Source organism: Mauremys mutica, chromosome 3, assembly GCF_020497125.1.
Source record: "Mauremys mutica isolate MM-2020 ecotype Southern chromosome 3, ASM2049712v1, whole genome shotgun sequence".
Lineage (NCBI taxonomy): Eukaryota > Metazoa > Chordata > Testudines > Geoemydidae > Mauremys > Mauremys mutica.
The window spans coordinates 140,702,482-140,729,148 of record NC_059074.1 but is presented as its reverse complement, the minus strand read 5'-3'; the positions used below and the strand labels follow the sequence as shown (position 1 = coordinate 140,729,148).

The 26,667-nt window shown below is 42.6% G+C and overlaps 1 protein-coding gene across 6 annotated transcripts in view; it reads right to left on the bottom strand.

The window, feature by feature from the left end:
- The window catches only part of KIF26B (kinesin family member 26B), a 417,971-nt gene that overhangs the window by 223,024 nt on the left and 168,280 nt on the right, over positions 1 to 26,667 (bottom strand). For all 6 annotated transcript variants that reach the window (XM_045010461.1, XM_045010455.1, XM_045010458.1 and 3 more), the window contains one exon: positions 26,368 to 26,534. In XM_045010461.1, the coding sequence (XP_044866396.1) occupies positions 26,368 to 26,534 (167 nt within the window). The remainder of the gene's footprint in view (positions 1 to 26,367; positions 26,535 to 26,667) is intronic.

Here is a 26,667-nt window from a genome sequence, read left to right as displayed (position 1 = left end):
AGAACTGTACGTCTCTTGTTCTCTTTTACCTGCATTCTGCCATATATTTCATGTTATAGCAGTCTCGGATGATGACCCAGCACATGTTCGTTTTAAGAACATGTTCACAGCAGATTTGACAAAACGCAGAGAAGGTACCAATGTGAGATTTCTAAAGACAGCTACAGCACTCGACCCAAGGTTTAAGAATCTGAGGTGTCGTCCAAAACCTGAGAGGGATGAGGTGTAGAGGATGCTTTCAGATGTCTTAAAAGAGCAACACTCCAATGCGGAAACTACAGAACCCGAACCACCAAAAAAGAAAGTCAACCTTCTGCTGGTGGCATCTGACTCAGGATGATGAAAACAAACATGCAAACAAACAAAGTCCACTCTGCTTTTGATAGTTATTGAGCAGAACCCGTCATCAGCATGGACAAGTCTTCTGGAATGGTGGTTGAAGCATGAAGGGACATATGAATCTTTAGCGTATCTGGCACATAAATATCTTGTGATGCCAGCTACAACAGTGCCACGTGAACGCCTGTTCTCACTTTCAGGTGACATTGTAAACAAGAACCTGCAAATTGTAACCAAACTTGTTTGTCTGAGCGATTGGCTGAAGTAGGACTGAGTGGACTTGTAGGTTCTAAAGTTTTACATTGTTTTATTTTCGAATGCAGTTATTTTTTGTACATAATTCTACATTTGTAAGTTCATCTTTCATTATAAGAGATTGTACTACAGTACTTGTATTAGGTGAATTGAAATATACTATTTTGTTTTTTTACAGTGCAAATATTTGAAATAAAAAAATAAAGTGAGCACTGTATACTTCGTATTCTGTGTTGTAATTGAAATGAATATATTTGAAAATGAAGAAAACATCCAAAAAATTTAAATAAATGGTATTCTATTATTGTTTAACAGTGCGATTAATCGCGATTATTTTTTTTAATTGCTTGACAGCCCTATATTATATTTTATATGTAATCATTTATTTCCAACACTTCTACTTGCTATCACTTGCATCCATATGCTTTGATAAACAAAATTAAACTTGATTTCACTATGAACACATCTAAGTGCTGTGTGTTAAGTGGAACAGTGATCTGAGGTGAACTGGAAAGCTGGGGAGTACTGTTTCTGACTGGGTCCAGTATCCCCTAGTGGCAGCCAGCAGCACTGCAGCCCATTTCTGTGGGGGACAGGAAATTCTGCACGCACATTAACTTCTGCAAAAATCTGCATTGCGAAGTGGCGCAGAATGCCCCCAGCAGTAGTACGGTATGTTGCAGTGCTAACCGACCTAGGAGCCTAAGTCCCATTTTAACACTTATGCTCCTAAGAGCCTAAGTCACTTTTGAAAATGACAGTTAGGCCAGGGGCACCAGAATAGAGTGGGCCATGGCCCTCCCACTTTTTGAAAGTGGATGGGCCTGGCCTGTTCATTTTTTGCCACAGGCCCCCCCTGCCCCTTCTCTTCCCCAAGGCCCTGCCCCCCTAGGCAGGCTGGCAGCTGCAGCCCAGCTGGTGAGCCCTGGAGTGCTGCTGTCAAGATTCCTCCCCCACTCTGAACTTTAGGGTACAGATGTGGGGACCTGCATGGACACTTCTAAGCTTAATTACTAGCTTAGATCTGGTAACACTGCCACCATCCAGAAATTTCAGTGTCTGGATCACTTTGTCCCCGCAAAACCTTCCCCTCCCTGGGCAGCCCTGAGAGGCTTTTTCACCAAGTTCCTGGTGAACACCGATCCAACCCCTTGGATCTTAACACAAGGACAATTTAACCATCTCTCCTCCCTTCCCCCACCAATTCCTGGTGCATCCAGATCTAATCCCCTTGGATCTTAATACAAGGAAAAAATCAATCAGGTTCTTAAAAAGAAAGCTTTTAATTAAAGAAAGAAAGGTAAAAATTATCTCTGTAAAATCAGGATGGAAAATACTTTACAGGGTAATCAGATTCATATAGCCCAGAGGAACCCCCTCTAGTCTTAGGTTCAAAGTTACAGCAAACAGAGGTAAAATCCTCTCAGCAAAAAGGAATATTTACAAGTTGAGAAAACAAAAATAAGACTAACACGCCTTGCCTGGCTATTACTTACAAGTTTGAAACATGAGAGACTGATTCAGAAAGATTTGGAGAGCCTGGATTGATGTCTGGTCCCTCTTAGTCCCAAGAGCGAACAACCCCCAAACAAAGAGCACAAAGAAAAGACTTCCCTCCACCAAGATTTGAAAGTATCTTGTCTCCTTATTGGTCCTCTGGTCAGGTGTCAGCCAGGTTTACTGAGCTTCTTAACCCTTTACAGGTAAAAGAAACACTAACCCTTAACTATCTGTTTATGACAGCTGCGCACCCTCTACCTGCCCGGGGTGGGTGGGACCTGAGAGCAGCCCCTGCCCAAGGCAGTGGAGGGTCCACAGATCCTCACAGCTGCCCGTCTGTGCGGCTCTTATGGCCAGGCTACAGTTCTGAGGTCCTGTTCCCTGGCCGGAGCCAGGCTGGCGTAAGAGCCACGTAGGCAACTGTGGGGAGCTGCAAATCCTCCACCTGCCCTAGGCAGGGGGCCCGCAGTGCAGGGACATGGCCTGGGGCCGCTCTCAATCCCCCACACCAGACAGGTGGAGGGTCGGTGGCTCCCAGTCTATTCCGGCTTCCCGCTTGTCCCGGGGCAGCGCCTTGGGTAGAAGGGGCAGGTGCTTCTGGCCCCCACTTTTGGGAAGGCTCTGCTGCTCCTGAGTTAGGCTCGAAAGTCAGTTAGGTGTTTCAGTGCTAAGCATAGCAGTGCCTAAATACCTTTGAAAATTGGGCCAAAGTCACTTTTGAAAAATGGAACTAAATTTCCTAAATCACTTTGAGCCAGATTTTCAAAGGTAGTCAGGCATTTAAAGATGCAGATAGGTTAGGCACATAACTTGCTTAGGCACTTTTGAAATCCCATTTAGGTGCCCATCTGTATTTTAGTGCCTAAATACCTTTTAAAATCTTGCCTTTGGGCCAGGGGCAGCTCTATGTATTTTGTCGCCCCAAGCACGGCAGTCAGGCGGGTTTCGGCGGCATGCCTGCAGGAGGTCCACTGGTTCCGCGCCTTCGGCGTACCCGCCACCGAATTACCGCTGAAATGGTGGGACCGGCGGACCTCCCGCAGGCATGCCGCTGAAGGCAGCCTGACTGCCACCCTCACGGCAACTGGCGTGCCGCCCCCGCGGCTTGCTGCCTCGGGCACGCGCTTGGTGCGCTGGTGCCTGGAGCCACCGCTGCTTTGGGCACTTTTGAAAGTGTTACCCTAGAACTTTGTGGCTTTCGCATTTGCAATGATCCTGAATTGCAACTTTTAATTTGAACACACCCAAACGTGAGGAAAAAAGTTTGGGTCACACTGGAACTTGATGACTTGAACCCATCTCCAGTCATAGAAAAAGAAAAAAGACTCACAGGGTCCTCTCCCCTTACCATTATTGTTATGCAACAACGTGTTCTGCATTATATAAGGCACAAAATGAAGATGGCCCTCACCCCCAAAGAGCTTATTCTCTAAAAGATTTTGCCTTGCATGGTTTTGGATGTAAATATTCTGAGTAGCAAACCTTGACCCAGGTAATGTCATCTTGGAGTATATTATAACTTCACATAATTTTCTTGCTAAATATCAACTCTTGCCAAAGAGAAAAGATAAATTGTAGCATTAGAATGACAAATGTGATCAAACTGGAAGTGACTGAGGCAAATCCTGCCTTTCCCAGTCATTCAATAGCAACTGGGTTCAGTGGGATTGTTCATGTAAGTACAGTGAGTAACATTTGACCTTTACGTCTCAAAATAAATTTTGTTTAAAGTTAATTCATCAACCCCATCATTTGAACTCATCTGGGAAAGCCGCAGCCATGTTCTCAAGCTTTCATGGAAACCTGCCAACTCCTTTTGCCTTAGTTATGGCTGGTATATATTCTCTTAGACAATATGAGACAATGATTAATCCTATTGATTCAGGTGTTGCTATCTTATCAGCCCACTCTTCGCACAGGTGAACAAAGGGAATCTTATTCAAGGGCTTTTCACCAGAATTCCCTTCACTTGTGTTAACTGAACTTCACTGATGCTACCTTTTCCCAGCACACCCACATGCATTTCTTATATTGCATGTATAAATAGGTACCCAGTACTTGTCCGAGGCATTAGTCTGTGCTGTAGTGTTGCTCTGCAGCAGACAGCATGCTGGTTGGTTCCTGTGGATTCTCTGGATTTCCCAGAGACAGGAACCAGATGCTATCGCAACTGCACAAAAATAGTCTTTTACTATAAAAAAGGCTCTTGAAGGACTTCATTCAGATTTTATGAGCCATCAAATGAAACAGCTGTATAGTTTTTGCCGTGATTTCATCCCAACAATTTCAAAGCAGCAAGCATGAGTAGAGGGAGCTACTTGAGAATTTTTCAACAGCCGTTCTCCCATCAAAAAATGTTGATTCATCAAAACTCAAACTGTTTGCAGAAAAGGGTCAGTTTTGTGTTTTTCTTTTTAAGTCAAGAAATTGATGTTTAAAAACAACTTTTGAATTTATTGAAACATTCCATTTTGAAAAAAAAATCTGGTTTCTTAAGCTGAAACAACTATTTGTTTCTAAATTTGAGCTAAATGACAGTATAAAACACATTAAAAAATTAAAATGGTTGAAATTGAAGCAACAAGTTTCAAAATTAACAAAATGTTTCGATGGACCTGAACCTATTTTTTTTTCCATTTATCAATTCACAAAAATATTTAAGATTTCAAAATTTCATCTCAATTTGAGATGGGAACATTTTTGAAAATCTTGAATATTTTCCTGTTCAGCTCTAGCCATGGGCCCCAAAACCTTTCCCCTCCGCAATAAAGTGTTATTCAGTTTCAGTCTAGGTTAACTTTCCCTATTAATTCATATGTCAAAAGATTAGGATGCTCCTTTTTCACCCAGTCTGACCTGCTAATATTCACAGCAGGCACCAATCATCTAAGCAGACTGATATCTCTAAGCCGAGAGACAGATGAATGAAATGAGGGGCTTGTGACCTCAAGAGCTTATTTGATGATACAGACTGAAATACTTTCAGAAGCAGAGAAGGGTGTCTAGAAGCAGACTCCTGCCCACAGCAGTCTTACAGAGATGGAAAGCTTTGATGGGCTCTCCCAGCCAAAGACCTACCCTCTCCCATTAAAAGACAAAAATGGAAGTTCCAGACAATGGTTTGTGAGAAATGCCGCATTCACTACTACACTTCGCAAGAATTAAATGGTTTATGTGGTAATGATTCCTAGATCTACGTGCTGATTAAAGAAAATTCTTTATTTCAAAGCAGTATTACCTTCCAGCTGTGTGAAGCATTTTTGGCCCAGGAGATGGGTCAATAGAGCTACTGTTCCTCATCATTGGATCTTTGAACCCTAGATGAGTTTTGCATCTTTTTGCTTTATTTCTCCTCTTCCTATCCTTTTTTTCTTACATTTCTAATACATGACACTATACAAAGTGTGCATTTACTATTTGTGACTCACTGTCACCAACTCTCAACAATTTATCATGAGTTTTGCGATACGTAGTGTTTATGTTAAAGCTTCTGGAGCCGTGATTATCTGAGATTCTCAGATTTCCTTTTTAAAGTAGGTTTCTAACCCTCATGAATGTGGAGAAAAGCTTGAAAATTTAAACTCTGAAGGCTCTAAAACCTGGGGGGCAAATGCAAAGATCTGAAAATTGAAATATTAATCTCATGATTTTGGGGTCTGATTCATGATTTTTCATGACTTGGGGTATGCAATAATAATGTCTACACAAATTCCTGCTTTTGATTGCTTAATGGTCTGATACTGTGGTAGAATGCCAGACTCTAAACCCTCACCCTTCTGTTGAGTCATCCTGTTACCAGATACTTGAACCCTGCACAGGGATTAAGAGATATTTTTCCCACGTCACTATAGGTGGAACCCATGAAGGTACGTAGGCATTGCAATGCTGAGCGTCCTGGCACCTAACTTAAATAATCACAGGAAAACAACATCGCAATCCACAAAACAAAGTTAGGTGCCTAGGCTCCCCGTGCAATGAAAGGGGAGAGGTAGCCACCTAGAATATGACCCACACAAGCCAGCGTGCTAAGAGGAGAGTTGCCTAAGTTAGTCAATGGAAGATGCCAACCAGAGGAGTGTGTCCTAAGCCCTGCCCCTCTCATGGAGATAAGGGCCTTAACTGTGGGCTGCAGGGAAGCACTTATTTCTACTTTCCAATCCATGAACTGGAACCAGCTGTCTGACTGCAGGCGGCATAACTGTTCCTTGCAGGCATGAGTTAGTCATCTGCCTGACTCCATGCAAAACAGCAGCAGAAAGTGGAGGCAGTGACTCCACACACCTAATTAGCCCAGAAGTTAGAGCACTTACCTAGGACATAGGAGACCCTGGCTCAATTCCCCCTTCTGAATCAGAGAAGGAGAAGGATTTGAACAGGGATCTCCTACCTCTCAGGAAAGTTCTCTAATCACTGAACTATGGGAATTCTCATGTGGGGCTCCCTCCATCTTTCTTGTTGAAGCTGTTGCACTCTGGATAAAGAATGGAAAAGTGACTGGACCAGGGAGACTGGACCTGCGGGCGGGGTCACCTTGCAGGTGGATATTCTAACCACTAGACCACACAGTCATTCTCACTCCTTCTGGCCCAAAGACTAGTAAAGTATTTATCCTCAGCAGAACAGTCACTGGGCATTTTTACCACTGCCCCACCCACTATAACCATCACCTCCACTCCTCCTGCCAGATTTTGAAAGGGACCTGATCTGGTAGGCATGCTTAGAGGCTGCCTACCAGATTGGGCCCTGCTCATGACTAGCTGAACACTTATCTTGTGGGTCACTCTGGGGCCCACAAGATAGTATACAGTGTTTTTATACTAACTTGTTCTAAGATACTTGTTCACAAATACCGTGACCAAGAGATGCAGATACTTTTACATTTTCACCATGTACCTTTTCTTCTGTGCATTTACTTCAGACATTTAATGATTACATCTCTTTGGCCTTTTCCCATATAAAAATTCAATAAAGATGAGTTCAGAGAAGAAACTCAAATACACACCTTGTTCCTTTCTAATGCTCATTAGCCAGCTCTTTGGCCCTCCTCTATATTTTCCACTATTATATTTGCCACTTAAGTAACTTTTTCTTAGCTTGCAAGGAGATTCTCTACTGCTTTCATGCTTGCAGGGAAGCAGATGGCAAAGCACCTTTCCCCCAAAGTAAGTTCTCTGAATACTGTGTCAAACCAGGGACTCCTCACTAATTGTCATCTGCCCTTTGTTCCAAAAATAAATTCACTCCTTGTTTAGATACCTGATGTAGCCAACCACACAGACTGAGCTAAGGGTTCTGCCTGTACCACTGAACTTTCATTGCTCAGCTGCCATCAAGATAACAGTGTGGCTGGAATCTGCCTGTGACAGTAGCACTACAGAGATTATCATGTATACCTTGCAGTTGCCCAGGGAACAAGAACTGATTTTGTTCCAAACCTGGATTTGCTGCAAGCCACATAGGCAATTAAACAGATGGACATTTTAAAAAAATTGTCTTACAGTACTATTGTCCTTTTACATTTTAAAGAGAGACAGATACTTACATGTTGAAGAGACAGATACTTACAAGCCAAGCTGGCGGTAGTCTGGCTAATGTATACTTGTTTTTTTTTAAAATACAAAGACTTCGCAATTTTAAGGGGCCACCTGTTCTTCCCTAGCAATCTCAATGGAAAGTCATCCAGCTGTTGAATGGATTGCTCTCTTAAGAAAACATTAAGGCTTTAGGCTTGTCTATACTTAAAATACTACAGACGCACAGCTGTGCCACTGTAGCACTTCAGTGTAGACACTATCTATACCTGGGGTTCTCAAACTAGGGGTCAGGACCTCTCAGGGGGTCGCGAGGTCATTACATGGGGGTCGCAAGCTGTCAGCCTCCAACCCAAACCCCGCTTTGCCGCCAGCATTTATAATGGTGTTAAATATATAAAAAAGTCTTTTTATTTTGGATTTATAAGCTCCTGAGCCTAAAATAATCTAGTGTTTCGTTTGCTGTTTATTTATTTATTTTAAAGGGGCAGGTGAGAGACAAAAAAGCCAACTCGTGTTGTTTGAATTTACTGCCGCAGATAGTGCAGCCACATCAGCTTCCTCCCTCCCTCCCCCCATTAGCCAAGATATAGACTCTATAAATCAGATCTTCTCTTGTGTCGAGCTTTCGGGGAAGTAAGAAACATGCAAAACAGTAAATCATCCTGAGGTCATCTCCACTGTGCCTGGCAGTCCTGACTATACTAGAAGTCAGAAGATTAATGCTGTCCACTTTTATTTTCTCTGCCCTTAGAGTAAAAGCTAAGATTAAACACTAGGAGCCTTATGTAACAGGTGCTGAGGGATTATTGAATCTATTGCTAGCAATTTTTCTCAATGCATGTATCCATTTCAGGGGACAGTTGGGTTGCGGGGGGGAGGGGGGAGAGGGAATAGCTTCACTTCTTTTTCTCTTTCTCTCAAATTAGCAGATATGGAATCTTGAGGCAGCAAGCATCGTGGGACCAATTTAAAAAAAAAGCATCACTAGAAATCAGAGGGCCAAATCAGTCATAATTTCTCCCCCATGGAAACCCATTGAAATCAATGGGGCTGTACAAGGTGCAAGTGAGGGTAGAGTTTGACCTACAATTGCCTTAGCATGGCGAATGGAGGGTAACAGGGATGGGGAGCACGGAGATTGCACTCATCAGATGCTCTAGGGCAGAGGTTCTCAAACTGTGGTCCGTGAGCTCCATTCAGGTGGTCCGCAGATAGTTCCCTCCAAGGTGTGCACCTGGGCGGCCGCACATGAGAGAATGAAGGGCAACCCACCTAATTAGTGGAGCAGTGCAGGCATGGCTCTATAATTAGGTGCCTGGACCCTGGAGAAGATGCACATGTAAGGTGAGGTGGTGCCTGGGGGGAATAAGGGGCAGGTGGGTGGGGGCAATGGGGTGAGAAGAGGAGGTGGGGAGAATTTGGGATGTGCAGGGCTCCGGCGGCCAGAGAAAGGGGTGACTTTCCCCAGCTACAAGACTGTGGCTGCCGGGGAGAGATGATCCGACTTCCCAGCCTCAGATCTGTGGCTGCTGTGGCAGGGGAGAGACTCCCCCACCTCCTTCCCAGACCCAGCTCGGGGGCTGCCACCCTGGGGGAGAGAGGGAGAGACCCCCGTCTTTCCCAGCCCCAGCTTGGGGGCTGCTGCAATGGGGGGAGAGAGGGCACATCCATCACATTAGAAAGGTAAGACTACTAATATTAAAATATGAGTTGTGTGCTTTTATTTGTAGAACAAAAAATGCTAATTATTATTACTTTTTTTTATATAGCGCTCTTATCCAAAGCACTTTACAATAGTTAGCTAATGGTACAAACATTTGGAAAGACCATTAAGTGGTCCACTGAGTCCGTCAGCAATTTTCAAGTGGTCCATGAAAAAAAAAGTTTGAGAACCACTGCTCTAGGGTAGAACGGTCAAAAATACCTAAGGGATTTAGGAGCAGAAGTCCCTGAAAAATCCCCCATTGTTTAGCAATTCACAAAGACTGTGGTTTTGTTGAAAGATTAATGATCTCTGAAGGCCTCTTTTGCAATCAGATATTGCTTTTCTACACAAACTATGCTTATGTTAACTCTGGCACAGGAGTTGCAGCAGGGATAAATTTGGTCATCATGCTTATGCCTCTGAGCCTCTTAACTGTAATAACAGCAATTGATGAGGGATTAATATACAGAATAAAATTTAAACTATAGACCTTACATTTCAGAAATGTGGAGCAAAGCTCATTGCTAAGCACAGAATCTAGAATGTTTTCAGGCTACTCTTTCTTACTGATAGGAGGTACACAAGAGCCAAAGCTTCTACCACAACGTGCACAAAGACATTCAATAGATTAAACAGATATTTGAGTTATCTTTTGCATTGTAGTATAATCAGGTAGGAAAACATTTAAGTTATTGACTGAGGTCTTGGGGAGACAGCCAATATTTGCTCACTAGCTGGCAGAGTCCCCCAACACTGAGAACAAAACCTTTTCACGGATATGTACATAAGAAAAAGCATGTAAGAAAACATTCCTTCCTCAAGTACAGTGTGTTCAGCTGAAAAAAAAAGTATACCAGCATGTTAAAATTAGTGGGACAAATGCATTCCAGAGGCAACTCCACTGACTTCATTTATATGTGAAATTAAAATACACAAATTTGAAAAAACAAAACAATAACAATTCACACAGACAAAAGCAAAGGCTGTAACTAAACAACAATTTCTCAACATGGGTGAGAGGAAAGTAACCTTTCTGGCTTTGAGGCATGTGCATTAGAGGCAGTAAATATAATAAATGATGCCCAGGTAGCCAGTTAAAGATTTTTTTAAAAAAATCTTTAGTGTTGTGTTGTTTCCTTATTAAGAGTGTCCCACAGTCTATTGAACCAGTTGCTCATACGAGGAATTTGGGGATTATGCCATTGGACAGCAATAGAAAGTCTCACAGCTGTCAAAAGAAAATGGAGGGAATCAGTTTTTCTAATGGGAACATTAGTATCAACGCTCAGCAACGCTATGGATGTAGTTACATGGGAAAACCCAAAATCAGACTAGTTTGCATTTTGACCATTTCACTCATACATTTAGACATATTATTCCTTTTATTGTTAAAAAATGTACTTCTGATACTGTGGCAGGTGCAAAAATCAAGAATCACAGTCCCTTCAGGCGTTTCCCAAAAGCAGGCACAGCATGTTTCAATCCCACTCATATCTGACTAACATACCTGTCATGGATTGAAACTTTAATTTTGCTGCTCAATGGTCAATAAATCGTTCCTGGATAAATGTCTGTTACACTGTATAATGAATCATTTTCTAAATAAATTACTGTTAAAGGGACCCTATGACTATGTTCAGCCCAGAAATACATATTCCTTACATTAAGGTAAATTCTGTGCATTCCTACGGGATTACTTTGATCCCTGGAACATGCAGAGGGGTTATCATCCTTTAAGGAATGTATAATTTGGAGTCTAAACAGACTGCATGTCCTTTTGAGTACAGCATTATTATACAATCAGGATAAACGAAACAAACAGAGGAGTAGGGTTTTTTTTTGCCTTTTGTGCATTGCCCAGACCCACTTTGAAAATTCTGTCTGGAAGGCAAGGACCATAATCTATTATTTTAATTTGTAAACAAATTCGAGTCATCTGCTGCCAATATACAATGTCCTAATTTAACATGGAGTATCAAACTATTTGTTTATCTTTCTAGCAGGAAGCCAGGTTAAGTATCACAACTAGATTTTTGACTAGCACTTAAATTTGTATTCCTTTTCTTGAGTTATTGTTTAGTTACAGTAAGTAATGGTGGGTGAACTTCAAAAGATTTCATGGTTTCATTCAGATAAACACCCCAAATTTTGGCTGCTTATCAGAACTTTGTGCTAAACTTGTTAGATGACGGCCTAGTTCTGTTCCCACAAAGTCAGTGAGAAAACTCCCATTTATTTTAATGCGATCCGAGCTAGTCCAAGGCCTACATGGATTTTGAAAATTCCACCTGCTGAATCTGCAAACCTTGGCTAGAAACAGAGCAAGGCGGCTTCTTGTAGACAGGCAGAAACCAGAATTTCCATCCTGTAAAAGATTTGGCATTTCCCGGTTTTTTAATTTTTTTATTTATGGGTTAGTTTGTTCGTTCCACATTGGAATGAAAAGTTAGAAATGCAAATTTTTTCATGGAATGGAAATTTTAGAAGAGTTACATTTTGGAGAAACAAATTGATTTTTGGGGAAAATTTCTGGTTAGCTCCAGGCTGGCTTCCGAGCTACCCAATTGCCTTGGGGGGCGGGGGAGGGAGAGAGACAGACTTCCTGGAGACATGTGTAGTCCATGTGCCTGCCAGATATGCAGCCTGGGGAGCTGGGCAGCTATGAACTCACCAGATGGGTATCCCACAGAGTTGGACAGTCCACTTCTCACTGAGAAGATAAAATTTGATATAATTGGCATTATTGTAACCTAGTGGGATGATTTCCATGATTGGAATTTAAAAATCACGGGCCATATCCTGTTTAGGAAGAACAGAGCAGGTAAAAAAAGGTCAGGGGGAGGTTACTTAGAAGTGCAGGATCTTAAGTACACATGGATCAACATGCTAACTAAATTCCCAGCAAGGGAACTGGTGGGGGTCTGTTAGAGACCACCGAGTCCAACCAGAGAACATTAGGAGTACTCCTTAAGCACCTATCTGTATTGTGTGCAAAAGAAAAAATTTGTTGTGGGGATTTAATTTGGTAGAACTCATGCAGCCAGTCATAAAACGTCATTAGATAATTTTCTAACACAAAAAGGAGTGCACTCAACAATGAGGTTACTCTATTTTGGACCTCATTATGATGAATACATCACTGGACTTCAAGTTGGCAGTTGCCTACTGACCAGTGTTTATGACCCGATTACATGCAATATGGGCAAACACAGGATAAGCCCAACCAGTAATACATATACTTAGTGCTTCAAAAAGGCTAGTTTCTCAAAGCTGAGGAAAATTGAGTGAAGTTGATTGGGAGGAAAAAAATTAGACAGAAAAATGTGAATGAAAAGTGGGAGTTCTTTAAGAAGAGTCTATTAGATGCCAAAAAGCCATAATTCCCCACAATCAAGAAAGAGGAAAACTTTGGCTAAAAGCCCATCTTCGTTCACTGGCGTAGTGAAGGCAGCCGTTAGAAGTAAAAAAGCAATATATAACAAATGGCAACGGGGGGTGGGGAAGGGAAGAGAATAGATAGCAACTGATATACATTAGAGGTTAGGAAGTGCAGAAAATTGATAAAGGAAGTTAAAGATATCAGGGAAAATTCCATGGCTGGCAGGGCTAAGGACAATAATAAGGAGGGGGAGGAGGGTTTGTTTGTTTGGTTTTTTCAAATATATATTAGAAACGAAAGAAATTTTATCAATGATAGAGACACATTGCTGGATGGAGATGGTAAAATTATTTATAATGATGCAGAAAAGGAAGTATTTGGAAAACAGGATGATTTATTCAAAGCATATTAGGATAATGAAATATATTTCAGTCTATTAGTAGCTGAGGAGGAGGTTAGATCACATCTACTAAGGGTAAATATTTTAAATTGACATGCCTGGATAACTTGCACCCAAGAGTCCTAAAGGAGTTGGCTGAGGAAATCTACTAATGCTAATTTTTAATAAATCTTGGAATACCAAGGAAATTCCACAAGACTGCTAATATTGTGCCAATATTTAAAAAGCATAAGCAGGATGACCTGGGAACTTTAGGCGGGTTTTGCCCTGCCCAGCAAATGTCAAATAATGGAAAAGCTGATACAGGATTCAAAGGATAAAGAATACGAATATAATTAATATCAGTCAGCATGGTTTGTAACCACGTCTTGTCAAACAAACCTGATTTTATTCTTTAATGAGATTACAAGTTTGGTTGATAAAGGTAACTGTGTAGGTTGTACATACATAGACTTTCTGTTTGGTGTTTGATTTAGTACATATAACATTCCATGTACCAATAATAAGTGGTGTCACCTTGCGTTTTGTTGCTTGAAATTTTGTTATTCGACCGCATAAGATGGGATCCCCTCCAGCCGCGGTAAGCTGGCCAGGGTTCTATGAAGCAAACAATGTTTAGGGCACCTTTTCTAGCCCCTTCCTCTTACTATGGAGGTGAGCAGTGCAGTCCTAAAGAGGGCTGCTCAGTCACTCAGGTAGATGCCGAATCCAGCTGTTGCTTCGGTCAGCAAGACGACGACCATTAGACCTGAGCCGCCTGTGTGCAGGTCCACGGCTACAGCTCCCAGTGTATCCACACCTGCTACTTCGTCGCTCGCCCATCGCCACAGGACTTTAAAGTTTACGGGAATTGGAGGGATGTCAAGACTTGCGCGTGAATTGGGTTAAAGTGAGGGAGAGGTGCGCATAGTCAGCCTCACTCTCTCTTCCCAGATTCCATCTTGCTCCAATGGCAGGACAAAAGTCGAGACGGTTGGAGATGGGCTAGGTGCAGTGGTTGACCAGGGCGTCTTTCGCGTCTTGCCGTGCTCTTAGCGTACCACGTCGCTTGCAGAAACCGCCTTCATGACCGTTGGTCTTATTCCAAAGTCTGTCTTCACATGCTCGGGATAGACAAGGCCCCATCTCACCGAAGGTCTATGCCCGACGGCTACCCTCAACCTGGTTTAGCCAGCCTGTCGAAGCTGTTGCCCGGGGTGTGGCCGCTGCGCATGCTACAGCTACAGGGAGCCAGAGGTAAGAGCTGAGTGACAGGTGGGGACCAAAGGTGGACGAGCTGCCCTGAAGGGACACGACAGGCCCCTACACCAGAGGTGCTACCCCTCCCTGAACACCCCATACACCCCAAGCAACAAAACGCAAGGTGACACCACTTATTATTGGTACATGGAACGTACGCACGCTTCTAGACAACCCCTCAGCAGATCGACCAGAAAGAAGAACAGCCCTGGTCGCTAGAGAGCTCGCAAGATTTAACATCGATATTGCGGCCCTGTGTGAAACTCGTCTAGCCAACGAAGGTCAGCTCACAGAAATAGGGGGTGGTTACACATTCTTCTGGTGTGGACGTAGCAGTGACGAACGTCGTGAATCTGGAGTTGGCTTTGCGGTTAAGAATCATCTTGTCCGCAAACTTGCCAGTCTTCCCAAGGGCGTGAACGATCGACTCATGACACTGCATCTTCCACTACCGAGAAAAAAGCGAGTTATACTAATCAGCACTTACGCACCCACAATGACGAATCCGGATGAAGTAAAGGACAAGTTTTATGAAGATCTCGATGCCCTACTTTCATCCGTGAAGCGCACCGACAGGCTGATTCTACTTGGCGATTTTAACGCGAGAGTAGGATCCGATCACTCTGCCTGGGATGGCGTCATTGGAAAAAATGGAATCGGCAAATGCAACAGCAATGGACTACTACTATTGAAGACATGTGCGGCTCATGATCTGATCATCACCAATACCATCTTCCGCCTGCCCACTCGCAAAAAGACGTCCTGGATGCACCCACGTTCCAAGCACTGGCATCTCATTGATTATGTCATCGTGCGGAGGAAAGACAGACAGGATGTAAGGGTGACTAAGGCCATGCCGAGTGCTGACTGTTGGACTGATCATAGACTTATCTCTAAATTAAGCCTTCACATCAAGCACGTCCGCAGGGAAATAAAGCTGTGATGAAAAAGATGAAGATCTCGAAGGAACTGGGAACGCTTCCGAAATATTGTGCACTTTTCTGCACTAAAGGTTCTTGGACCCTCACACAGGAAACAGCAGGACTGGTTTGATGAAAACGGATCAGGATCTGATGCGATTCCAGCAGAAATCTATAAGGATGGTGAGGAATTGAAAGACGCGTCCATCGTACACCTCTACAAGAGGAAAGGAAATCGAAAAGTCTGTGATAATCATAGAGGAATATCACTGCTTTCTAGCGCAGGCAAGATCCTTGCACGAGTGTTGCTGAATCGCCTGATTGACCACCTGGAACAGGGTTTACTACCCGAGACACAGTGCGGCTTCCGCAGTGGACATGATCTTTGCAGTTCGTCAGCTCCAAGAGAAGTGTCAAGAGCAGAATCGTGACGTGGATTTACCAAGGCTTTTGACACTGTCAGTCGCGAAGGTCTGTGGCGCATCATGTCGAAGTTTGGGTGCCCTGACAGATTCATCCTGATGGTACGTCAGTTCCACGACGGCATGACGGCTCGTGTTCTGGATGACGGAGAAGCTTCAGAGGCCTTTCCCGTCACAAGTTGGCACTGACTGTTCAGCATAATGTTTTCAGCTATGCTGTCAGACGCCTTTCAGAACAGTTCCTTGGGAATCAGCCTGAGATACAACGAACATCATCATCATAACATTCTGATTGAAAAATTAGCACTATAAAGTATCAATAGAGCATATATTAAATGGATTAAGAACTGGTTCACTGACAGACCTCAAAAAAGTAGTTGTCAACTGGGATTCATCAGTAAAGGGGAGTGTTACTAGTGGGGTTCCACAAGGATTGGTACAATGACTGATTATTCAACATTCTCTTCAATTATATGGAAGTAAATACAAAATTACTATTGATTAAATTTGTGGATGCCACTTTGGTGGAGTGGTAAATAATGAGGACGACAGGGCAGTCATACAGAGCGATCTGGATCACTTGGTGAGCTGGGCCAAGTCAAACCAAAATGTGCATTTGCCTATATTAAAACAAAATTCTACATCTAGGAGCAAGGAACGGAGGCCATGGAGGAGCACCTCAACATAAGCGCCATATGCAAAGCTGTGGCAAAATGGGCTTATGCAATCCTCAGATGTATAAACAGGGGAGTAATGAGGAGGAGGAGGAGGTGATTTTACCTGTGTATATGGCATTAGTGAAAATTGATACAGGAGTACTGTATATAGTTCTGGTGTTCACAATTTAAAATGAACATTGAAAAACTGGAAAGGGTGTAGAGAAGAGCCACAGAAATTATTCGAGGGCTGGAGACAATGCCTTAGAGAGAGAGACTTGGGCGGTATGCATACTAGGAGCGCCTAACCAGTATAGGAACATTGGTATACTATACTGGCCAGATGCTGCTGGTGTGGCTGCAGATATACCAGCAAAGCAAGACTTCATACTGATACTGTCAAACAATCCCAGGAGAGAACCAAGATATAAAGATAAAAGCGTGACTTTGCCAGTAGAACTGCATCTACATTAGGATCTTCTACTGGCACAGCTATGTCAACTAGGGATCGCAGTTCTGCACACCCCTGACCCTCATAACTACGCTGACAGAAGTCTGCAGTGTAGCTAGAGTCCTCAATCTGTTCAGTTTATCTAAAAGAAGATTGGGAGGTGACTTGATGACAGCATTTAAATACCTTCCTAGGGAGGAAATACTGGGTACAAAAGGCCTCTCTAATCTACCGGTATGCCCTTCTCCAAGAACCAACGGCTGGAAGCTAAAGCCAGACAAATTCAAATTGGCAATAAAGCACAAATGATTAACAGGGAGGGTGATCAACCCCGGAACAAACTACTAAGGGAAGTGGTGGATTCTCCATCTCTTCATGGTTTCAGACCAAGACTGGATGCCTTTCTGGTGGATGTGCTTTAGCCAAACAAGTTATTGGGCTCAATACAGGGTAACAACATGAAATATGATGACATGTGAAATATAGGCGGTCAGATGAGAAGATCTCATGGCCTGTTCTGGGTTTAAACTCTATGAAACTATGAAGCCCAGGGAGGGAAGCATCCCAGAGCGCCTGGGAAGCCAGGGTTCCTGGGGGCCAGTCAGCCCAGCATCCCACCAAAAGAGCACCTGGGCAGATCAGGGAAGCTTCAGAGCCAGGCAGCTGGTAGCTCACGAGGTAGATAGCCTAGGGATCCCTGGGCACTGGGAAAATTGGCAGGACAAGGCAGTTCTGCTGGAATTATGATGTTCTCATGTAATGTTTTGATCTTAATATTCTCTCTTTTCTAATTACTGAGCACAGGGGCTGGAATCTAGCCTTGAGAATTCCCCCGGAGGAGGAAGGTTAAGGAGAGTCTACAATGGCAAACAGCCAGTGGAACTAGCCTCTGCACCAGTCCCCAGCCACTCCACAATACAGGACATACAGAGAGAATCTTGGTGCATGATGGGAAAGGAGGTGGGTGGGTGGAATACACCACCAGTAGACCAGTGTACAGCTGTCGTATGGTCACCTAAGATCCATTGCCACCTTTCTTAAATTACAGCAGCCTCTAGGCTGCTTAAATTCATGTCAGAGCCAGGGTAGCAAGAATCAAGAAACTGCAACTGGCTCTTTGATGGCCACAAATACCCCACTCCTGCTGCGTCAAGTGGGTCTCAGCACAGGAGACAGTCTGGCTCATAAGCACTTATTTTCAAAACTGACCTCTAATGCTCCATGCCCAATGCCTGAGACTGAGAAGCAGAGAACACACACCTCCCTGCTAAATCAAAAGTTACTACAGGTGCTCATCACCTCTGAAAAATCAGCCCCTAGATCCAAAACCCGAGGCACCCAAAATTAGAGGCCACTTTTAAAAATGTAACCCATAACTTTTCAGGCTGACTGAGATCCTTGTGATTGCAGATCTCCCTGCTCAGGCTTTAAAGTAGAAATATCTGTGGAAATGATTTACAGAAGTTTTTAACTTGCTGCCAACACTTCCACTGACAGACCGTTTATGGGTTTTTAATCCCAGTTTACATTTTTTTTAATCCCAATTTACATTTTTCAGTGTGCACGTGATGTGTTAAGGAGAGGAGAGTGCAAACAGTGGCCGCATTTGTTAACATGTATTTCTTCAGATGCCCAAAATACAACCCACAATGTAACTGTTAGATATAGCTTGGTCAATGAATGAAAGAGAATTCTGTTAGGAACAGTGTAGTTTGGACAGCAAGAAACTAAAATATGTATTCATCTAAGCCTCAAAAAATAATTCCCCTCAAAGCTGTTGAGGTTGGCACTTTTTTTTTTTTTTTTTTTGACATTTGATACTTTTAAAGCCTTGTCTACACCAGGAAACTGAAACATTGCTTGAAACAGCTGTCAGCAACGGGTGCATCTAAACCAAGCCTCAAAACAGTTTAAAGAGGTACTGTCAACCTGAATGATCTGCAATTAGCCAATTTCAAAAAGTCTCCAACAGCATACTCTTCAAATAGCACATACAGAATTGGATAAGGAGTTTCTGCCGACCTTATGGAGTTTATACTCTGTCTTTCCCAACAACGGAGAGTGTGCTGCTGACCCAAAGTAAAATGAACAAACATACTCTGGCCCATTCTTTCTCCCCTTCCTTTCCACTCATATGCAGATACCTGCTGCCAAGGCAACTCTCTCTTTGTTTCAGTTTCACCTTTGCTGCATTTGCTAGTGGCAAACACCCTCTTGCAGCATATGGGGAAGAGTATGCATGTGAGCTCCCCAGAGCACAGTATTACCAAACACAGGCATTCAAAATCCTGAGTCAGGACCCCCAAAATCATGGTGGTTGTCTTACAAGTCACAACATTTTAAAATTAACAAACACTGGGTTCTTTTTATTTGCCTTCTGGTTTTTGAGGCTTTAGGGTTCATATTTTCAGGCTTTTCTCCATAAGCAGGAAAAGTAGGAACATACTTTTCCCACCCTCTTCAGGGATAGCTGCAATTCTCACATAATCATATTGCAGCTTTAAGAAAAACTACCAAATATCATGAAACTTGTCATAAAATCACAAGAGCTGACAAAGCTAAAAGCAGAGCAGGAGTATCATCATCATTTGTGTGTCTAATAAACACACTCAGTACTAGTGCTCAGAATGGGCTTAAACTGCAGCAAGGGAGGTTTAGGTTGGAGATTAGGAAAAAGTTCTTAACTGTCAGGGTGGTTAAACACTGGAATAAATTGCCTAGGGAGGTTGTGGAATCTCCATCTCTGGAGATATTTAAGAGTAGGTTAGATAAATGTCTATCTGGGATGGTCTAGACAGTATTTGGTCCTGCCATGAGGGCAGGGGACTCGACTCGATGACCTCTGGAGATCCCTTCCAGGCGTAGAATCTATGAATGAAGATGATCTTCTGAGCTGTAACTAGCTCAAGTGCCCATGCTTTTTGAATAACAGCTCAATGGATATTTTAAGAGGGGGATCATCAAATATTTCCTCCCTTAAGCTCCATATACCCTATGTAAAATGTAGCCTACAGAAGGGGAATGGATTTCAATAGCAGAAGGGAAATTGTTCCAACTTCCCCTTCGATATGGTGGCAGAAGTTTAAGGCCGCTTTCCCCAGTAGCCCCTTTCAGCACACCACTACATCCGTTCTTCCCCAACCTGTCAAACCAGAGAGCCACGCAGAGTGCATGTGAGAGAAAGGATTACGAACAGGTTTTCCAAGAGAGGAGGCAGCTGGAACTGGAGCACGTTCCATGCTGAGTAGCTGCTCATCTGTTACATGTGAAGCTAGGGGTTTTATTATCGTTTCCTCCCAACATAATAAATATTTAAAAATCTGAACATCTCTGTATCTTAACTGAAAAACATTTCCTGATGCATCTGTGAGTGTGGCCTCTGCCTACTCCTCACACCTTGGAAAGGCATAGAAAATGATCCCCAAGGCACATTTTCAGGGCACTTTCAAGAGTCCCTGCTCTCCAAGTAGGCTCAAATAATCAGAATACAATGATACCAGGTTTCAGTATGAGCTTGCTATTACTCAAGACACTATTATATTTCCTGGCCAGTGACAGAAAACAATCTTTACAACCATAACAACAGCTAAACTGTTACAGTTTTTCACATCTCAAGAGAAATTGGCATTCAAGCTTTTACTCTCCTCCTGAAAAGCCAGGAGGATCGGTCTCTCACACAAGAGGAACCCACTCAGTGCAAATACGGCAAATGAGGAGCTGGATCGGGACACTGGTGACAGACCAACGTTGGGAGGACCACTGGAAGATTTTGGTACCATCCCTCACTGCTACCATCCTTGCTGTTCCCTTAATATTTTGAATGACTAACAAGGTTGACTACAGCTCTACATGTAAAGCTTGGATATATAATGCAGAGCAGGGAAGGCCAGATGATCATATAAAGCCTTCTGTCTGAAGGAGAACAGAGATTAGTCCCAGAAGTTTCCCCCTCACCCTCATCATAGGCCCAGCTCAAGTCCCACAGAAGTCAATGGGCGACAGAGGGGCTAGGGGAGGCTGGCCCTAAGATTGGTCTTGCTTGGTTCTTATTGATGCTTAGCTCTGTCATGCTCCTTTGGCCTGCTGGAAACTCCACGAAGAGACCAGGGAGGCCAACACTAGGAGGTGGTTTTCCTCCTCCTGCTTGTTTTTGAGGAGGCAGCACTGGCATGTTCCGCCGCCACAGTTGGTGTTGACATTACCCAATAGGAGGTTGGTGCTAACCCCATCTTTCAACCCACCATACATGGGCCACATGTGAGATGCAGCGTGTGATAAAGACCCAAAATGAGTGCCCAAAACAAAAATAAATTATTCGTGCAGGAAATCTAAAAAGCTGTGGGATTGATTCTTTTAGTGTAAACAACTCTCCCTAGAACCTCAGTTTCATTAAAAGTTATTTACATCACAAGTGAAGTAACAGTAAGTAGTGAAGAGACGCCTAATTTGCATGGAACACAGGTAACTTTGAGATTAAAATTAGTGATGTCCCTTAAAATGAAGGACGTTTGGTAGATTTGATGCTAGCAGCTGAATAGTACCTCTGACTGAATTCAGCCCTTCGACCAAGATCATTGTTTGGAATGCATTATTTATATCTGCATTATCTGTCTGGTATTTCCTGAGTTTGCCAGCACAGTACTTTTGGCAATTTTCACTTTTTGTTACTACAGAATATTCGCAAACTCGCCCATGGCAATTTTGGATCTAACATGAGCACTGGAATAGCTGTTGCTGTAGTATCTTGGCAAGTGACAATTCATGGCAGATGTGGGTTTTGGCCTTTTAATTGGCTTGGAGACCTGTCAATCATTAAACATGACAGTCACATATTGAGATGATTGACAGGTCTCCAGGCTTGTAGAAGGCCAAGAGTCACTGCAGTCTTCAGAGGAGTCCCCAAGGCTAGCAGTTGGTCCTGGGCTAAAGTTAGTGCATATCACTGTCACAATAAGTGCTGGTTAAGAAGATCAGAAAAGATAAGAGCTCAGCTGTTCTCAGCCTGCTCCAATGCTGCTACAGTTTGTTTCTACCTGAATTTAAAATTAAAAGTTCTTAACCTGGTGTGTGCTTCATCCTAAAGCATTTCAGTCATTTATTTCAACTGGATGAGTTTTTACATCCAAGTATCCCTTGAGAGACTGTCACATTCCAGCGTGCAATCAGACTAGTGAGCGGTTGTGTCACCACGTGACCTGTAACCCTCGGTGCCTCACAATACTTTGCTGTTGTAACTTCCAACCTGGGCCACTCACAAATAACTTGTAGATCACACCCTGAGCATCTGCATATAGCTGCAGTGCTGGTCTAGAAACAATGACGCCAGCAGCCTGTCAGCAACACGCCGACCACACTGTGGCTTCCGCCAGCCTTGGTTACTAGTTGCAGGGTGACGCAACGCACGGCCAGTCCTGAATTTTCCCCCAAACATGTGGTCTACATTGTCCAGCCCTCTTTTGCACAGTTCAGATATTGTAGGTCTGTTACCCTTGAAAGGGGTCAATATTCAACAGCCTCCTACTTGAACTGGAGTTATCAAACAGCTCAGTTTAATCAGAACTGATCCAGTGTTGTGCTTAAAGAATAAAACAAGTTCATTTAACTACAAAGAAATAGATTTTACGTGAGTACAACTACCAGGTATTAAAGTCAGAAATGGTTACAGGAGAAATAAAGATAAGACATCTTCTAGTAGCTAAAAATTAAACTAGACTCGGTTCAAGGAAAAATCCTCACCACATGATCCCAGCAACAAGGCTGACCAAATTCTCCAGCCAGGATTCTCCCCTCGCCCGCCATTCCATAATCAAAGGGCTGGTTCCTTTGTCGTCTCAGGTGAAAGAGGGGGAAAGAAAGAAAGGGAGAGAGAGAGAGAAAGATCCTCTGAGGTGTTTTTGTCCCTCTCTTTTGTAGTCCAATCACCCTTTGAAATGCACTTTCCTGAGAGTTGCCCCAAGATAAAGTTCCTTCCCACTGTGAGGACAGACATGGAGTCTCATGGTGAAAGAGGTTCCATGTCGTTGTTTGCTAGGTTTACCTCCTTCCCTGACTTGTCTGGTAAACACATTTCAGTCATGATTTCAGCTTACATTCATAACTTTACATATAAATATTGCTACGTACATTTCACCAGGATATTATTGATCAGTGAGCTATTCTGATACCTCACAAGGCACATGCTGTACAAAGATTATTACAATATTACAATAGTAGGGTGTGAATACAGGGTGCATTCAGTCACAGATGTGTTTTACCTATTTGGGGTAAATACAATAGGTCATTACTTAGATTATAAAAAAAAAGCAGCTTCTACAGAGTTCCTTTACTCTCCAAACACAAATTAGGAAATTGACCAGGCAGTTCTTGGAGTTAATGTTGTCTGTACAGTAACATATGTCAAATCAACTGACCACAGTGGATAATTACTACTCTGTCCAGGCACCACCTTTAAACAGGAAACAGAAGGCTTGGCATTCTAGCTACTTCGTGTCATCACGCTGCATCACACCAGTGGGTCTGATTTTCCACTGCCTTGCCTCTTATTATCATTTACACCTGTGCAAAGTGCAGGGAAGAGGTAAAATGCTATCATTCTAATGGTAGCTTCATAGACCCATCCAGGTGTAAATGACCACACCATGTGCAAGGCAAGGGAAAATCAGGCCCCTACACTCTGAAAACATGAGCTGTGAATTCCCTTCATTGTAAGTAAAGCAAAGTGTGCTTGATTTAGGTTGATGTCTTAGCCATCATTCCATATGATACAACCAGAAGCCCAGAACAGGACTGCTTTATGGTGTGAAGATATTATGTCTTTATATAGCACCCAAATATACGTCCACTTTCGTCGAGCAAAGTGCGCTTTTTTAAAAATATGGAGCCAACATACAGATGTGGCATCTCTGTGATTTCTGGCAGATCCTATCCAAAAGTTCACATCATGAACTGGAGACTAGTAAGAACTTTCCACTGGCTCCACTTTAAATGCTATGATTTGCACTATATGTTTTGAATGGGTTTCATTAATTTCCTGCATTTCAGTGAAATTTACTTGGAAAAAATAAATCCTCTTTACATGAACAGTCAGTGAACACTTAGCAAATGGGGCAAATCATCTTCATAAATCTACTTAAGTCAGTCCTACTAAAATAATTGCTGATCCAAATCTGCACTCCAGTTGGATATTACCATGCAAGAAGGCTCGGCAAATCTCGCTGAAATTGCCTGTGATTAAGTAGAAATGACAGCAAAGCAGGACCACTGTCATCCTGCCATGCTCAACTTTGCAGCACCACATTTATAATGGGAAAGTGGAAGAGCTTTCCCAGTTCTGAGGTAAATGCAGTCTGCAACGGTTCCTATTAAATGCTGTTTTTAATCCAACTTTTGTCATAAATGAAATGTATTGAGTGACATTGGCTCAATATGCACAGCCCTCATCATGGGAAGGAACAAATCAAGTAAAAGGAATTTCTTTTTTCCATCTCTAGTGTTTTCAAAGTTCAGAAACCTGAAATATTTTCCCCTTAAAAAGAAAGAGAATCATATGGCATTAATAACAGCTGGACCTCCAGGGGTTCAAAGGGTTCAGAAGTTCAGTTTAGATACTCATCGTACATTCACTCAAACGTTTGAGATTCAGATGTCTGACAAGAAGTGACTATAGCTATGTTAGAAGGAATGTATTAATCCTATTTCATCTTACCCCATAGTATTTCACTACTTGTGTATCTGTTCCCAAATAAATCCACTAGTTACAGAAGTGCATTAAAATAGAACACTTTTTAATACAACTCTAAAAAAAGAAAGCTTTTTTTGAACTTCCATAGCAGTTTGGTTTTTGGTTTGAGTTATGAGTGAAGGTTCAAGCGAGCTCTTATTTTATCCAAATGTATTCAACTGTCCCTGAATGAAACACACTTCAAAACTAAGGGACAAAGTCATCCATGATGCAACTCTTAAGTAGGGTGACCAGATGTCCTGATTTTATAAGAACAGTCCTGATTTTTGGGTCTTTTTCTTATATAGGCTCCTATTACCTCCCCACCCCCTGTCCCGATTTTTCACACTTGCTGTCTGGTCACCTTACTCTTAAGACTTCAGTATAATAACATCAGAGATTCATTTGGCCCAAAAATCTACTGTTCTATCAATAGGAGAGTTTTAAGTTTCCAAAACTCTTGCCGATCCTGATGATGGGCCTGGATCCTTTTCATTTAAGAGCTCGTTTGCCTATTTATTAAGCAATTCTTGTTAACAATTCACTAGAGATGGTTGGAAGATTATATATTTTTGTTGTTGTTGTTGAAACATTTTCGCTCCACGGAAATATATCCACTTAAACTAAAAATTTTCAAATGGGAAGATTTCTGAGGTCTAGCATGGACTTGCTGGTCAATTCCAGAGAGAAAGGCAGACAAACAACAATTTGAATCAGAAACCTGATTTTTCTGATCTGAAAATGAACATTTTGACACAATTGTATTTTCCAAATTTTTTTCTAAAGGTTTCATTTTCATTCCAATGTGGAACAAAAACAAATTTCAAACCTAAAAAGCTGCCATGAAACAGAATTGTTGTTCTCCAGCCAGTTGTACAATTCATTTCAGTAAATTGCTTGGTTATTGGTGTTTTCCCTATTCAGGAAACTTCTGCAAAAAAAACTTAAAAAGTCAAAGGTGTAACTCCAAAGTAGTAGTATTATAGTGTTTTAAAAGACCCAATATCCGAAAGCACTTTACAAAAGTGAGCAAGCATTATTATCCCCATTTTACAGAAGAGGAAACTGAAGTACAGACAGGTTAAAACACAGACATGCTCAAAGTTACACAGCAAGTCTGTGGCAGACACAGGACTAGACCCCAGCTCTAGGTATGCTCTGGGCAATAGATCATACTGCCTGTTAAGAAGAGTCTCTCTGTTGAAAAGAGGTGGGTGCTTAGAGTTGGCGACACAAATTTCAGCTGTGGCTAAATACAGATATGTTTAAAATTTATCTAAGTTTGACTTTTGTAAGACATTTAATAAATGGAGGACCAGATCCTCTCCGAGGGTAAGTCAACAGAGTCAATGGAGCCAGGCTGATTTACACCAGCTTAGGATCTGGCCCTAAATGTTTTTTAAATGTTTAATCCAGCATCCATTTCCTTTGGCAAAATGTGGAAATAACTATATGTATAGATCACATTGGCAACATACATCAATATTTGCTATTCCCAACCATCCTATGGTACGCCGCTGAGATCCTTCTATTCCATCCGGCCACCCACGTTCACACAGGCCATTTTGGTCACTCAGATTCTATGGTCCAATACAAACAGGGAGGAACGTAGTAATTCTATTTCATCTTTTAACAAATAAATGTTCATACAGCAATAGTATGTGAGGCACATACAAAAACCTACTGTACAGCCTGAATCCCAATTATACAGCTCAGAACTCCAGTGCAGAAGGGTATCCAAGTCATCCCTTTTCTGTTGCATTTACACCAGCCCTTTCAACATACCTAAACTGGATCAAGGAATTCCAAATCGCTGTGGAAGAGAACAGGTGAAAAGTCTCTCTTACCTGGCAAAAAAAGAGGCCGCCACTGAGGTGCCCGTTGACGTTTCACTGGCGACATAGGTGCTCTGGGAACCAGGGAAGCTGTACAAGGAGGGCTTATCTGCATTGTAGCGGTTTAGCACTGCTTCAGTCAGCCCCTCTCGGCTAGTCTCTGTCATCAGCTGGGAGATCTGAGGACAGAAAGACAGAGAAGGCTCATTAGATGTAGCCTGCTGCCTCACTCCTCCGCAATGTGATCTAACTTTTTTTGGGGGGGGGGGAAGAGAGAAATGGAAGAGGAGTGGTACATGTGCCACACTTTTG